The sequence below is a fragment of the Lissotriton helveticus genome, chromosome 8 (genome assembly GCF_964261635.1).
Source record: "Lissotriton helveticus chromosome 8, aLisHel1.1, whole genome shotgun sequence".
Classification (NCBI taxonomy): Eukaryota; Metazoa; Chordata; class Amphibia; order Caudata; family Salamandridae; genus Lissotriton; species Lissotriton helveticus.
Window position 1 is genome coordinate 1,172,108,024 of NC_136069.1, and position 17,752 is coordinate 1,172,125,775.

The 17,752-nt window shown below is 41.5% G+C and overlaps 1 protein-coding gene across 2 annotated transcripts in view; it reads right to left on the reverse strand.

The window, feature by feature from the left end:
• LOC144773202 (granulocyte-macrophage colony-stimulating factor receptor subunit alpha-like) overlaps positions 1-17,752 on the reverse strand; it is a 372,152-nt gene that overhangs the window by 128,210 nt on the left and 226,190 nt on the right. For both annotated transcript variants that reach the window (XM_078658090.1, XM_078658091.1), the window contains one exon: positions 4,655-4,788. In XM_078658090.1, coding sequence (XP_078514216.1) covers positions 4,655-4,788 — 134 coding nt within the window. The remainder of the gene's footprint in view (positions 1-4,654; positions 4,789-17,752) is intronic.

Here is a 17,752-nt window from a genome sequence, read left to right on the forward strand (position 1 = left end):
ATCTACTTAATGAAGTGGTTCAACTTTCACCTACTGTGGTAGACGATTTCTTTGCTAGCTTAGAAGGTTTCATGTTTTCTCCAGACAACGAGAATAATTTTTTTAATTAGCACACAGCGTTCTATGAACTCTGAATTCGACCTTCGCTTTTCAAAAACAAACCTTCAAAAACTTTGGAACTCTATTTTCTACGATTTGATTTGACTTTTTCCAAAACTGAACTTTGGCACATAGTAATCTGCTTAAAGTAGAACTATTCTTAGAGAACAAGAATTCTTTGAATACTTCCTGAGAAACAATATTGACCTTATCTACATACCAAAACAGTTTATATATTCTGCTAAAATGGTCTCGAATTTTTCTTCTGTAACCAAGAGTCATTTCATAAATGTAATTTCGTGATTGATTTGGTTAGCATTTCAAATGTCATACTATATGCTTACAATGAAATCATTGCTTTTAAATGCGTACTGTACAAATGTTCATTTTATGTGTACGACCATTTTCAAATGCATTTTATGTATTTTTGGGTGGGATAGTAGACACAGCTTTAGATATGTTTTAGTGCTTAAATGTAGTAATGTTGAACATAATAAAGTGGAGTGGGTGTTGTACAGCATTTTAGGAACCTAGTGTAATTTTCCCAATTCATGCCCTTATATAGGTATAAATCACCATATCCTTATATAGGCATAGAAATCATAACCATATTTAGACATAGCTCATGCAGTCCAAATATGGCATGGCTACTTCCACTAGTTCCGAAAATCCACAACGATTTCTTGGAAAACTCGGCTTCAGCAGTTAGGGACTTCCCCTTGCTTGAATATTGATTTGTCCAAGAACTCATGGAGTTTTCAAAGAACTGAGACTCTTTGATGACGTTATTATGTCCAACTGTACATCAAACTCGGCACCTTCAAGGTCTAAATATGCCCACACTTGCCCAAGCAAACACACAGTGGTTTGGAGCAGTTCAACTATCTACTTGCCCGACGCATCCTGCTGCAGCAAGTGCCGAAGGAAGCCGACCCTCCAGCAGACGCACTGAGAGAGACGCTGTCTTTTCTCTTGCCGAGAAATCCAGCTCCAGTGTTTCCATGCTCCCCTTGCGGGGTGTTGGGAAATCGAGTCCTGAGACAGAGAGATACCAGACCTCCTTCATTCTAAACAAGGTACGGAGCTGATTAGACCCTAAGAGAAATCTTGGATAGATTCTTGGCAAAAAGAATACTAACTTATGCTACACCACACTTACTTCTTCCCTCATTCTAGACTTAGGTTAGGTACACCGGGGTAGGCGTATTTTAGAAGCACCAGTTGAGTACTTTTAGTCTTTATTTATTAATGTATGTATTTTATGGCTTAGAAACCATACCATGCTTTTACAGTATTATTTTATAATACTCTTCTTGCTGTACGCATTATACTTTACAGCCAGTTTTACGATTCTAGCAGTTAATTTCTTCCGCATGAGAAAGAAGACTGTTCAATAAATACTTTTTATTGAAAACGCCCGTCTCTCTATTTCTATGCACCTCTGGTGAAACGAAGCATGCACGATTGACTGAGTGAAATATCTATCATTGTTTCCATGACTCTGAAGATCAGTTTTATCTTGGGGAAACAAAGTTGTCATGTTTATGCGGTTGTCAGAAACTAATCCCTTCTTGTTTATTCGAGAAAGTTTCTAGTGACCTCTGAGCTAGCTGGCACTCACAATTAAGTCTAATATATTCGATAGAGACCTAGTAGACATAAGTCCTACGTCACATCTATAGGATAAATTATTCCAATGCGCAGAGCCTATTGGGAATATAGGAACTACACTACACAGATGTGTATCCGAGCACAGTCTAGTACCTCTTGACCTCTGAGGGCCGATACCTCCAGCCCGATCAGTCCAATAGGGTGGCAGGGGACAGCAGCTGCACGAGGGTACTGCACCCACATGCCGCACCGAAACATAGTCCGACCGCTTAGGTGAGCCAGGTACCCCCCAACCCCCTTAGCGGGTACCATCACACATCCCCATGCCTTCACTGCCCCAGCGAGAGGGTCAATAAGTACAGCCATGGGTTATCAAAGGATAGCTTTAGGGAGGTTCATATCTTCAGAGGCCCAGGTTTCATCCTCCACAAGGGATCCCCCAAGCCAGGCAGGGCTGCAGAAACGCAGCCCTCCCACACCGATGTGATGCTGTGAAGAGGGAGCTGGGTTAGAGGGGTGAAACAGTACACCTTAACCCCCAGCCCTTGATCAATTAGCTGCTAGGCTACACCGATCCATGCGAGTCCGGCCCAGGTTCCCCCATTAGAAGTCCCACCACTGCAGGCCAGCATCAGAGTTGCAGGCAGGGCTCCCTCCAGAACCCCCTAAACCACGCAGGACACAGGATGGGGGCGCCGCAGCCTGACACAGCTGCAGAGGCCTTAAGGGTCATCAGTATTCAGGGCCGCCCCATCAACCGGTCCACTGACCGTGAAGCAACGTCCAGAAGGAATCACCTTTGTCGCCCACCGCAAAGCTGGCTCCAAGGCGGCCGACTCCACTTCGGTGGAAGGTGCCAAGGTAGGCCGCAGCCCCACGGCACCAACACTGCAGCGGATAGCTTCACCCCCGGGGCGTAGAGTGCACCTCCAACTACCACGCGGGTTTCCCCGGCCACAATCACGCTGCAGCAAATGACTCAGCCACTTGGCGCAGCGGCCAGGGAAGAGCGAGTCCACTGCCCACTGCAATGCAGGTCCCAGGGTGGCCAAACCACTCCCACGCCATGGCTTGACACGCCCACCGAGACCTCAGTAGAGGTATTAATGTGGGCCGCGGGGCCCACATCTCCAGAAGCCGCAACAGATAGCCTCAGCTCTTGGGCACATGGTGCCACCTGGACTACCCGCTGGGCGACTGCCAGGTCCTGCCGGCAACGCGTTTCCCTCTTCAGCATGTCGTCCTCGCCACACTGGAGCCCCACAGGTCGCCGGCTGTATGTCGCTCACCTGTTAGAAACTCCAAATGGCTGCAGTGAGACAGCACCAGGAGCTGCCGAGTCTTATTTAATAAAAGACGGGCCGATGTGGCAGGATTAATGGAGTATTCAGTAAGGGCTACGGGAGCCTCGCTAAGGTGTGTCCGCCATGTTGGACCACCAGGCCACGCCCCCCATAAATGGTCTTTTTATTAGTGTTTTAACGACTTTTCTATTGATCTTAAAGATTTTTAACTGAGCTGTATGTATGTGAGCTTTTATGGCATTTTTTGAACAATAAAGATTCTAATTATGATGGTGAAAATAAAACTATTCACAAATATGACTATAAAAAAAATCCAACAGACTTTAATATAATTAAATGCAGCCTAGATACGAGGGGGCAGTTGTTAACATTTTAACTCCAATCTAATAGTCAATAAAAATACATGTAAACAAAAAAACATAACTGTATAACCCCACTCAAACACAAATTTAAATAAAAACATGTACATCAATAAGAATCAAATGTACTATTCCCAATCTAACCTGAGAAAGAGTAGCAAAAGTGTTCTGTTTTGGAGAGGCCAGATTTACTATTTCTACTCCAAATCAAGCAACAGTAGGGCTGGATTTAGGTGGGTTATGGATTTACTATTCCCAGCCCAACCTAAGCAACAGTAAGGTAAATGTCGAACTTTAGAGGGATGACAATTAATATTCTCAATCTAAACTGACCAGCAGCACAAAAAGTTTAAGACTTTAAAATCATTTCAGTCAGAATATATTAATTAATGGAACTAAATATAAAGTAATTATTAAAAGTAAAATTGTAATTCTCAACACAAAAAATGTATAAATGTGAAAACCTTAATATCAATGCAAAAATACTTAAAAAAATAAATGAATAAAACATTATAAATATATGTGCAAAACATAAACATAAGCATGAAACTTAAAATGACAACTTAAATATTTGTAAAAACAAAACTTTTCAACCAAACCAACATGACGGCTGTCAACTTTTACAACGTTTAGTTTTTTTTTTTTTTTCAAAAGCAACTCCTAAAGCACTGTTTTTGGAAAACATAAAACTAATGGCCCCCACACCATGGGATTTGCTTCCCATTGTGTGGGGGGGTAATCATTTCCTATTTTCTGTCCCTCACCGCCCAATTTTACCGGGTGATGACGAACAGCAAAAAAAAACAAAAAACATATAGCACCATCCACTCTAAATCCGGCGGACAGCCATATATGTGAACCCTCGAAGGTCCATATTCCGTTGGACCATCCATCGACCATCGAAGGAGTATGTCAGCGGTGGAGCTGGAGTAGGCTCATTCGCTGACATAAGTGAGGTCCACTCACCTCTAAATGAGGTAGGCCTGCCTTCAGTGTTGTGGAGAGAGTGAAGCCCAGTCTGACATCTCAGTCCAAGAACTTCACGTTCAGACCACTTAGGAAAACAATCCAAAGAAGCACTCAGTTCAGAGGATTGAAAATGTTGATCTCCTCTCCAGACAGACAGCACAATGTAAGACAAAAATGCATCTCTCAGACGGGCCATTTCACAATTTAACATGGCATGTCTATTTACTGTGAATCTGTCCAGCTTGTATCCATCAGAGGTTAAACGCGAACCCTACAACAGATGTGCACAATTTGATTGTATTTCACTTTTACCTTTTCCATTATGGAAATCTCATATTTAAAGCAGTGATCTTCAGCATAATAACTTGTTCGAGGTTTTTCCCACCGCACCACTAGATTCTGTTCCTTAAGATCCACTGTAATGTTGGATGGTGGGTTTAGTATCTCTGAAAAAGATGTGAGATGTGTTTGGTTAGAAACCATTTCATCCTATTTTTAACTCTACAGGGCACATGCATAGATTTTCAAACCTGCATATTTGTACATTCGTTCTCTCTTGTAGTGAATATTCACATAAAGTTGTTCCAATAAATTGACAGCTATCATTTACAAGAATCAGTGATATGGAATCTATTTCTACGAGAGCAGATGTGCAATTTCTTGTTTAACAATTCACATTGGAAACACCCTTTTAAAGTAAGACAATCATATCAAGGTGTAAACGTGTCACTATCTGTAATGTGCAAAAGGAACCAGTGAAATGTTAATAGAGTGCTGTGTGCGATTGTGATGTATTCCTATAGGTACTGTATCGATTCCCCTATTCCTAACCCTGGTTTGGTTAATAATTAACTAGCAGCCATCCAACGGTGCAAAAACCGTTATCTGATTAAGCCACACCACGGCACAGAAGCACGTTATCTGATTAGGTCATAACGCGTGCCATCTAATTAAACAAGCGATATTCCTCCAGCCCCTGATAAGGCATACGGAGTTCTCAAAACAAATCAAACCTACAGCGACCTGGGAAATTCCCATAGCCATTGTTTTGATTTCACCGAGAACTTCAGTGAAAGAATGTGCGAACGAACCCGTTCATATGACATCCTTATTGACGTATATATGTCCATCCTTACGTCAATCTCGGCACCTTTCAGGTATAAATATTACCGACATTGCCTTAAGCAAACACATGCGGTGGTGACGAGATTGGAGCAGCGAGACGTGCCGAGGAGCCCAGCAGAGAGCGAAGCCCACAGGCGCTGCCCCTCCTTCCTGACGCGCTGAGAACGAGACGCTGCCTTTCTCCTGCTGAGAAATCCAGCTCCGGCGCTTCCAAGCAGCCCTCGCAGGCAGCTGGAATATCAAGACCTGGGATAAGAGATACCAGCCCTCAACCATTCTAGATCTCAGGTACAGAACTGAATAACCCCTTGCAGAGAATTCTTGAGTCAGTCCCTTGGCAAAACAAACTTAACTTAAACTGCTACTTATCTACTCCCGCCCACGTATTAGGCTTAGGTCAGGTACACTGGGGTAGGCGTGGTTAGAAGCACCAGTTGAGTACGATTAGTCAAATGTATATATGTATGTATCTATTTTATCCATTTTAAAGTATCATATGGCTCAGAAACCATATCAATGCTTTTACAGTATTATTTTATAATTCTGTCTTTACTGTATGCACTTTACTTAACTATAAGTATTGCAATAATAGCGATTCATTTCTCTTGTATGAGAAAAGAGACTGATCAATAAATAACATCTTTTATTGAACACGCCCGTCTCTTCCTTTTCTCTACAATCTGGTGAAACTAAGAATGCACTGAACTGACTGAGTAAAATAAGTTGTCTTTTGTTTTCACACGACTCTAGAGATACACTCTTGATTAGGGGAGGGCAAAGTTGTCATGTTCTATGGTTGTCAGAAACTAAATCCCTTCTTGTCTATCCAGGGAGGTTAAAATCCTCCTTGCCTATTCGAGAAAGTTTCTAGTGAACTGTGAGCTAGCTGGCAAACACAAAACTTTAAGTCTAATATCGTCGGTAGAAGACCTAGTTAACCTCTGCCCTAGGTCTATACTATTGAAGATATTATTCCAATGCGCAGAGCCTATTGGGATAATAGGAACTACACTACATGGCGCCCAACGGTTTGGATAGGCGATAAAACTAACGCAAGACATTAGAGTAACTCAGTCGTGCTTTTTCACACAGACCCCTTTTTCCCATAATACTCCAAAGACGTCTGGAGTGGGTGAAAGGTCATATCCGCCAAACCTCGCAGGAGGAGACTCCTATGTATGGTTCTTGGTTTACTCAACGTTGAAGGATACACTGTTCCAAAATAGTGTGCATCTAATCTTTGTTTCCATAGAAACCTGATCTGCAAATAAATAAAATAATCTTCTTGACAATAGTATGTCAGAAACTGAAGAAGAAAGGGAGACAGCTAGAATAGCAACTGAACTCCTAGCAGCTGACAATACTCTGCTACAAAATGACCCGGATATAATACTAATCCCGGTCAACATAAGAAAATCTATAATGTTAAAACTTATAGAAAATGGACTGACACCAAGAGGTGGTACAGTCATATTCGTAATTGAGGCACACGAATATCGGCAGACAGAGGTATTCTATTCATGGATAAACTTTCCAGCAGCAAACGCTGTAACAAAGGACTTCCACTATTACAAAATAGAGGAACCTCCTAATGAGTACACTCCTTTCGAGGAGGTGGAAATACCACTCAAATTCCAAGAGCACCTGCTCTTGTTTAATGGCGCCCTAAAACATAATAATCACATCACCAGGCTCGGTCCACTAGGTAGACCAGGAGCAACGTGGCCGGTCCTAGCCGGATACACACCACATCCAGACATTGAAGAAATGCCTGCACCAGATCTTTTAGCACAGCTAAAACAATTAATAAAAATACATAGACAATTATTCCAATATGTAATGCGGACTTCAACAGTCCAACCAGCAATTAAAATTCCACAGCTGACCACTCATCAGGGGAACACAAATAAAATTACACCTCAGAACATACAGTCCTGTCTAGGTAAAGTACCCGCAAAACGGGAACAAATTCCTTTCTGGCTAGCACAAAAAATCACTCAAATAGAGGCGGTGTTTCCAGATACCACCCCTGTTGAGAAACATAGGATTCTGACTATCTGTCTTCCAATGGGAATCACACCACATGTGGAGGACTGTGACACTTGGGGAACAGTCTTTGCTTCCATTTACACAAAAACACATGGTGTACCATCCATGTCAGTAATACCAGATGTGCTAAAACAGATTCAAGATGAATACGGTCCATAACCCGCTTTAACTCTCGGTATGAAATTACTGAAAGATTTCAAGCAGGTCTCGGCAATATTATTAGCCAACATAAAGGGAGAAGCAGCAAATGTGGCGATTCGCCAGAGGTTAAAAGAGACAAATATAGCAGACCAACCATCTGAAATTGCCAGAATCATAGAAAAATCCTATGAAGAACTAGGAAGAGATAGTTTGGGTGGAATACCAGTGAAACCCCAACTAGTTGAAAGTCCTGAAAAGGTATTTATTAAAAATAATTTAAACACTCAAAAAAAGAGCTGGGATGGAAATAAACAATCCAATCCTAAAGAAAAAAGATTCCAGTCCAGAGGAAGGTCTCCTCGGCGGAGAGAAAGATCTCCTGATCAAGGATGCAAGTCTCCCCAAAGGGAGCCCTCTGTGAAAAAATACAACCTTAGAAATAGGGATAATATAAAAAAAACCTGATAGATATCAAGATATTGATACACGTCCCTCTCAATCTTTTCAGACTTCCTCGCAGAAATCGGAAAGAAGAGGACGATCAGAACACAGGGAAGAGCACGTCAAGTCCAAAGACAAAGAACCTGCTCATCTGAATAAAAAATTACAATTTCCAAAAAAGAAGGTAGCCAGTATTAAAGTAATCAACAATGCCGAGAATACTGAGGACACAGCTGAAAAACGGAGAGTGGGCTCAGACAATGCTAGACAGCGCAGCAGAAGTGAGCATAGCTCGCAAAGTCCTTATGAATCATCTGGAGACAGTGGACACGAATGAATACATTCAGGTGGAAACTGCAGATACCAGAGTTAGCAAACCTCATAAAATATATGAAATAACATTGCGTATAGAGGGGGATAAGACTGGAAAAATAAGGGGTCTATTTTGGGATAATCTCTCCAAGGGCTATGACATCCTTCTAGCTGAAAGAGACTGGCCACCAGAGTTTGTCAGGGAGTGCCCTCATGGCGAGGAAATAATTATGCCTGCCTTCTCAAATCATATTCCAATTCATAAAAAATATACACTTGCAAGAAAGTGGGCAGTAGCTCAAGCCCCTGCCTTATATAAAAATCATGTGGGATGGGATGAGGACTCTCCTCCTCACAAAATCCAGTTAAAATCACAACCTACTGCACAGAGGCAGTACCCGATTAAGCAAGAAGCTAAAAAACAGGTAAAAGAGATCCTAGATCAACTTGAATACCAGGGGGTGATTGAAACTTGCACCTCACAAATGAACAACCCTTTGTTTCCTGTCTCCAAGCCAGACAATTCATATCGTCTTGTTTTGGACTACAGACACCTTAACTCATGTTGCAAAACATTTGCAGTACAAAACTCGCATAGTGCTGCACTAATGAATAACATAGTGCACAAAAAATACAAAACCACATTAGACATTTCTAATGGATTCTTTTGTCAAAATATAGCACCAGAGAGCAGATATTTGACGGCGTTCTCAATAAATGGCACGCAAAAAAAATTCTGTCGTTTGCCCCAGGGGTTCAAGAACAGCCCAGGACTATTCTCAGCGAGAGTAACAGAATTACTACAAACATATGATGACGAGGCATTATCTTATGTCGACGACATCTATCTAACAGATGATGACTTGGATACTCACTTGAAGAGAGTGAACACCATAATACTTGGGTTCGCAGCAGAGGGTTACAAATTCAACTTTAACAAGTCAAGAATTGCCCATCTAACAGTCCTGTTTTTAGGATATGAACTATCAAGTGAAGGCAAAAGCCTGGCCGACAATTTCCTAGAGAAATGTGCTGTAATCCAAGCACCTAGAACACTGAAAAACTTACAATCAATTCTAGGCTTCCTAAATTTCAGAAGAACTTACATTATAAATTATGCAGAGGGAATTAAACCTCTCTATGATCTAATAAAACCAGATTTTAAAAGAATCAATTGGACTCAAAAACACACAGAAATTTTGAGATCTTTACAAACAGATATGTTAGTTAAAACAAAATTACAAATACGTGACAACACACGCAACCTTGTGATTCGAGTCATCCCAGGAAGATGCGGATTCACATACCTGACCTCTAATGAGGGAGAGAAGGTACCAATAGCATACAAATCACATTTGTACACAGAAGCTGAAAAAAGGTTCAGCATTAAGGAAAACATTGTTCATGCGGTTCAAACAGCTGTAGCAAAAGAAAAATACCAAGCAGACGGTAGACAGGTTACAGTCAGAACAGCAAAATCAGCTTTTGAGGCATTAACAACACCATGTAATTTACCGACAACTGCACTAAACCCAGAATGGATACAATGGGTAAATTCTGTTGCTACAGACAAAGTAAAATACTATTTTGACCCGGAAATGAAAGAATTAAAATATCTAGAATATGAGAGAGAATACCCTCTGCCAATCGACATTCTGCCTTTACGACAGTACGCCTGTGTAATATATACAGACGGTCATGCTCAACCCTCAATTTGGGGAGAGCTGGCTTACAACGCCACATGCGAAATTGTAAAAGAAGTGTGGCGCGGAGGTAAATTAAGACCTCTACTTACAAAAACACACTCAGTGGAAAATAATTCAGAACAACAAACTGAAATAATAGCATTAAAAATGGTGCTAGATAATGCCGATCGCGAATTCCCGACACTTATTGTGTGCGATTCGTATTACTGCGTCAAATCATACAATAACGATTTGCAGAAATGGATTCAAAACGGTTACAAAGATGACACAGGTGCCACAATAAAGCAGAAAGCGCTTTGGGAACAATTAGTTCTTTTAAAGAAAGAACTACCAAAAACTCATGTGATACATTCACTGAGTCATCAGCGTGATGGCGTTCACGTTGCAGGGAATTCATTGGCTGAGACAGCCACAGCGGTAGCAACTAAACCGGCCTCTGTAGCTACAAAAAAGCGTACAGTAAAACACATTGACGGTGAAACTGTGCTGGCGGTGAAAACGTCATCAAAAGGCGACTGCTCAGCGCTACCGATCAATTACCCACTCAATTATACATTCATAATCGATGCAAACTCAGTCCCTTTTGCTCAAATCCCTGGAGTGGGGGATAGAGTAATTCCAAACACGGACAGGAGAGGCTTGTTAATAGCAGACGCACATATGGGTGAGGGTCTCAGACACCTTAAGCAAAAAGATTCTCTGGAAGAATTACAGTCAGTGTACTGGTGGCCAGGCATGAGCCTGCATCATCACATTTTTGTAAAAAACTGCCCAGACTGCAATAGAGATCGCAGTGGCGAGCGAGGAGGACTATTGCCATGGCATTGCGCTCCAGATAAACAACAACAATAAGAAAGTACCCATCATGAAAAAAGCGTCATATTAACATAAAAAGACTAATTTTCACTTATAATGTAGACCCCAGCGCTTGGCTGACGTCTGGACTGTTATAAAAAGATTTGCAAGTCTATAATGGCATATACGCTAGGAGCATGCTACGTTTTGACTAATGTATTCCCTTTAGCCGTCAAGCTTATGGGGAAGCATGGCCAAATGAGCATTGCATAGCGGGACTCTTCTCACTTCCTTCCTGAGGGATACGGGATGGTGTAAAGAAAAAACCAAGACATAAAGCAATCTATAACGGAAAAGGTATTAGGTTCGGGAGCTGGGTGGGTCAAACATTTAATAAGTGTCCAACGTAGTCTAAATAACCTGCCAAGGAATTCTCTGAAAGGGTTCAGTCCGTACGAACTATTGTTCGGGACTAGAATGATGATCCAAGATCTTGATAGTCAGACTTCAGTGGTTAAAGACAAAAACTTTGATATCAAAGATCGTTTGGCTATTTTGCAGGACTTAAATGAAACAAGAAAAGACCTGAGCAACGTAAAGTTGAAACAACAGCCAACAACCACTGAAGAAAAACCACCTGTCCCAGCAAGGCCTGTCTGGATTCCAAAAGTCGGGGATCTAGTCAGAGAGAAGATCGCGGTAAAGAAGGAATTTGGGCCTTCTTACAGAAAAGCAGTTCCTGTCTTGTCTATCAACGGGACAAGATCAGTAGTACTACCGCCCCTTGCTGGTAAAAAGGAGAACCGAGTCATATCCATCGACCTGGTTAAACCACAATCATGTGGCCGATAACAAACAGTAGGCCAAGTGGACTCCCAAGAAGTAGCAGAACACCAATGTTTGCTACGAATGCAGAGGTTCAAACTGAAAGACTGATCACATTTGGAAAATCTACAGTGAAACAACAAGGACTATGCAACAAAGCAATGGAACTTGAACCTCTTAAAACCCAAATCAAAGCTTTTCATCAAGAAACAACAACCTACAATGATGTAACTACAGACTTTTCTAATGAAACAAAGCAAAATCCAAAAGCAAAAAATAATACAGAAGCAATTGGAACAATTGACAGAACAGCATCCGGCTACTTCATCAACTTCGATGAATTTTCTGAAGATCCAAGTGAAACAGAAGTAGAGCCATCAACAAAAACTTTTAAAGACAAAGCAAAGGAACTTTTTCAACAGCTGAAAGAAACCTATCTGATTTCTCCATGGATTGAATTTTGGGTGGCCTTAGGTGCATTTATCCTCATTCTTTGGCTCATCATGGTACTATGCTTGGGACATTTCATTGAAGGAAAATATGCTAAAATGGACACAGCAAGCCAGAAAATCAACTTGGTCCTTAAACCACACACATCTTCACACATCGAGAAAAGAGAACTTTCTTCAGTGAACTTCACAGCCAATCCTATACCAGGCGGTGTAGCATGGGACAAAACTGATTATGAAATCTATGGTCCGGTTGAAATCCTGAAGTATCTACACCAATTCAAGATCTCATTGAGTGACTTTGTAAAACCAAGCACATTTGCTGCTGATTGGGACTTTGAAAGTATTAATGATATGATGTCTGATCTTGTGATGTCTGCTAAATTCACAGAACATGATTATTTGCAGGGTTCGTCTAATTATGATCAGATGTTCTGCTACAACCACTATGGTAACCATTATCTACATAAATCTGCACAACCTAGAAATGTTTTAAATTATAACCAATGGGAACATTGTGCTACTCCTCCAAAAGATAGCTCGAAAACATTTTATGATAAATATTCATACTTTTCAGGGTTTAACACAAGTAATGGAGAAACATTTTATTTCAAATTGTCAAATAAGACAGGTATGAAGACCATGCTTACAAACACAAAATTGATATATTCCGATTCATTTTTTGAGCAAATGAATACATTTGGGTTTGATTTCTGGAACAATAATATTGAAGCAAAAACTGTTTGGGGTACAAGAGATTGGCAAGTACAAGGTATAGAATCATTGTTTAGAGCCTGCATGATCCCAGAACAAATTATATTTTTGAACGACACTATTCAACAAACTACCTGTCTTGGCTTAGCCAAAATCAAAGATCATGGGGGGGTACGCACCATACGGTGTGTATGTGAATATGCGATTTTCCGTACGAATCGCCCTTACCTGACGTGGACCGTACGAATCGCGTCCTGATACCCCGGTCCGGATCGTACTCGTCGAGTCGTACGGTGTGTGTACGAGTCGTACGGAGACGGCTCTGGATGCGATTCGTACGGACGAGATTTTTACCGGATCGGAATCGACCCATTAATGTCCCCGTCCCTGAATGTGTCCTTGTGTAACGTAACTGGTGCTCATGTAAAGCGCCCTGATACCTTCGGGTCGAGTTCGCGCTATATAAATCTGCATAAAAAAAAATTCCAATCAAAACACTGTCCCTGGAAGCAGGCACAAATTATATTCTGTAGAAGGCCGCAATTTCTTAGTTTGTCACTGGAGATCCTTGCAATGAAAATAAATCTTGTCCTGGTGGTGTGCATTACCGTAGATCGTTATTAGAGGTCACTGGAGTCAGAATAATTTCTTTTCAGTGGCAGGCTGGATTGCCTTAGGTGGTTACTAAAATCTCTTTCCTAGAAAGTTGCAGTAAACTAGATAATTATTAGTGGTACATGGGGCCTCACGAATGTCCTGTAATCAAGCTGTAGTACCTAATGCAGTTCCGCATGTCAGATCAAAGATGAGGCATGACTTCTTCAGATAACGTCATTCTAACATTCGCAGCTAATACCAAGGCATTTGTATCAAGAACTAACTAATCTTCTGTATCTTTAACCCCTTGCATGCGCAGCGAATCTTCGCGCTGTGAGGGCGTTTTTAAAAGTGGGCGGGATTGGGACGGTCCCAGGCCGTCCTCCACACATGCCCACCGTGACGCATGATGGCCGGGGGCTGTCATGAGCATGCAATGGTTTAACAACAAGATGTTTTTGTTGTTTTATTGTCATTGGTGGTTTTGAGTAATCTACTTTCTGACCCATAAAATGCAGTTTTAGAATAATACTGCAAGTCTAAAAAAAAATCTTGATCAGGGGCAAGGGCAATAATTGGGAGGAAATTCATCAAATCCACAGCAGCGATCTATAATTGGGCGTGCAGATAAAATATTTGAGAAACAATATCGTGCAGAGAAAATATTGTGTCAAGAATATGGAGAACTAAAATATTGTGAAGGTAAGTTTCTAAAGGTAAGGAAAGTTTTACTATATATAACTCCACATATATGTACCTTCACAATATATATATCTTCAAGGTACACAGATGTGGAGTTCAGAATAGTAAATCTATACTTAGATATTTGCACTTGCCTTCTCGACATTTTGGTATTTGACATTTTTGACACAATAGTCTGGCCATATGATATTTGTGTTTTTGCTATTCTATCAGTGATCCCTATAACAGATGCCAAAGCCATTCAGTTATTATTATTATTATTGGAGCTTGTAGAGCGCGCAGCTACCTCCAACGGAAGTGCCCCGGCGCTAGCAGCGCTTCCAACCTGTAAAGAATGAACCGACTGGACAGTGAGCACTAAGGCAGGCCGAAGAGCCAAGTTTTCAAAGCTTTCAAGTTATGAGTGAAGGGCTAACCAAATGTCTACTGTGGGTATATGCTAAAGTACAGGAGAAAATAGGTCTGGATTGTCTAACGCAAGATGGAAAACAGCCATGGGTTAAGGGTCTTTTGAAAAGGCTCACATCGTCACTTGTTTGATTCAGCAGTGTCAGTGTTTACTGTTCCATAACAAAAAAAGGACTTCACTCTCAGCCAGAATCACAACAGCAGTGCACAGGCTCATAAGGAGTAAAATTGCTGCTGTTGGCCAGGTTGGCCTCAAAAAAGAGTTTGGAGGGCCTCAGGTGGCCACTGGGTCATATAATGACTTTCAGTAGCCTAGAATGGCATATATTAGCTTCGGAGGAATATGTGGTGCCACTGTTTTGCATCCATACAAAACAACTAGTTTGCCTTGTTTTCTAATCAATTAAAACGTTTAAAATAGAAGATGTGGATCCTGAACACTATAGCACTGTATGGATTAAATGGTGGCAGGTTTAATGCCAACAGTTTGAGGCATCTCCTATCCCCCCATCCCTTTGAACTAGGCAATGCCATTTGCACTACCGCTGCCTTCACACTTCCCTTACAGCAACAGTAAGCTGTGTTTACTTGACACCAGTACCCAATGGACTAGTGCAAGCCAATCCTTGTTTTCTAAAACATAAGCAGCCTCACATATATCCTCGGTTTTATCAAATTAGCAAAGCCAAAATTGGAAATATTTCACTAAACTTGGAGTCATGGTTAGTTTGAAGAAGCAGCAGAAATATCAAGGGCAAATGTGTCCTTAGAGTAAATGCTGCACTTGCACAAAGCATGAACATGTTTCATTGGCTGTAGATGGAGAACCATTCTAGTAACAGGATGCTAAAATGCAGTAGTAGCAAGAATGATGAAGACTTGCATCATTTGACAGTTCTAGGACGTACATCGGGCTAAGCATGAGCAATGAGTGCTTTTCTTTGGGTGCAGTGGTTGCTGGCATTCATTGTAATGTGAAGGTACATGTGTGTTGTTGCATGACTGTTGTTAGGAGGATGGCTGATTTAGGGTGATGTGGAAAAGAAAGTGCACCCTCCTAAGATTATGTTCTTTTCCAAATCCACTCGTGTCTGTCCTTCATTCTACTCCTCACCAACTCCAAACAGTATCTTAAACCTCATGTGACAAACACCCAGAACATGTATTTCTTCAATTAAAAAATCTGAGATTCATAACTGTAGAGGCTGTTGTTGGTTAGCAGTTTTTTAAATACAAGTAATTGGATCACTGACATAACATCGACTTCAATAATATTGTTCACACAAATATCACTCCTCTATACTTAAAATTGTTTACACTAATATCTTAAACAATAAGAACTTTTTTTGTTTTTCAATAATTACAGTTTAAAATAGCAAACATTAAACATTTTAATACATAACAGTAATGTAATGTATATTAAATGAATTTAAGTAACATTTACTATTACAAATATATACTTATATAAACATACACACATAAATACATGTGTGTGTATGTTTACATATACATGTATATAACATACCACTATTATTAAGTATATATATTTCACATTATATTCATTATTTGTTTTTTTGATTTACTACTATAAAAAGCATATATATCTATATATATATATATATATCTATATATATATATATATATATATATATATATATATATATATATATATATATATATATCAAACACACGAAGGTTAGCCCCAAGGAGAGATACCACAGGCAGATAATGTAGTTCGTTTAATATCGTTGAGCAGCCTGCATGCAGAATTTCAGCAAAACCGGCAACACCTCATAAAATGGCCAAACGCGTTTCAGGAACTCTCTTCCCTTCGTCAGTGGCGTAGGTGCAGTGAACAACAAAGCAGGGATACTTGCGCACATAATGTTTTAAAGAACCCGCCCCAGTGGGCGTGGCCATCTTCACGGCCTCCTGGTCCTCGTAGTCCGCCAAGGTTCTCCCATGTGGGTCTGCTTTGTGCACACTCGTTTATGCAATATATATACCCAAGTGGGTTGGTGACAGTCTCTGTTGAAAAGTTCTGTCCTGCTTTAGAGCTGCCCAAACACGAACAGCCTGCCTCCCAAATGCCGATTCCAGGTAGGTTTCAGCGGGGCCCGCAAACAGGCAGTGGGCGTCTCTCCGCGGCTGGCAAAGCCGCTATTTATCAAACACACAAAGGTTAGCCCCAAGGAGAGATACCACAGGCAGATAATGTAGTTCGTTTAATATAGTTTAGCAGCCTGCATGCAGAATTTCAGCAAAACCGGCAACACCTCATAAAATGGCCAAACGCGTTTCAGGAACTCTCTTCCCTTCGTCAGTGGCGTAGGTGCAGTGAACAACAAAGCAGGGATACTTGCGCACATAATGTTTTAAAGAACCCGCCCCAGTGGGCGTGGCCATCTTCACGGCCTCCTGGTCCTCGTAGTCCGCCAAGGTTCTCCCATGTGGGTCTGCTTTGTGCACACTCGTTTATGCAATATATATACCCAAGTGGGTTGGTGACAGTCTCTGTTGAAAAGTTCTGTCCTGCTTTAGAGCTGCCCAAACACGAACAGCCTGCCTCCCAAATGCCGATTCCAGGTAGGTTTCAGCGGGGCCCGCAAACAGGCAGTGGGCGTCTCTCCGCGGCTGGCAAAGCCGCTATTTATCAAACACACAAAGGTTAGCCCCAAGGAGAGATACCACAGGCAGATAATGTAGTTCGTTTAATATCGTTGAGCAGCCTGCATGCAGAATTTCAGCAAAACCGGCAACACCTCATAAAATGGCCAAACGCGTTTCAGGAACTCTCTTCCCTTCGTCAGTGGCGTAGGTGCAGTGAACAACAAAGCAGGGATACTTGCGCACATAATGTTTTAAAGAACCCGCCCCAGTGGGCGTGGCCATCTTCACGGCCTCCTGGTCCTCGTAGTCCGCCAAGGTTCTCCCATGTGGGTCTGCTTTGTGCACACTCGTTTATGCAATATATATACCCAAGTGGGTTGGTGACAGTCTCTGTTGAAAAGTTCTGTCCTGCTTTAGAGCTGCCCAAACACGAACAGCCTGCCTCCCAAATGCCGATTCCAGGTAGGTTTCAGCGGGGCCCGCAAACAGGCAGTGGGCGTCTCTCCGCGGCTGGCAAAGCCGCTATTTATCAAACA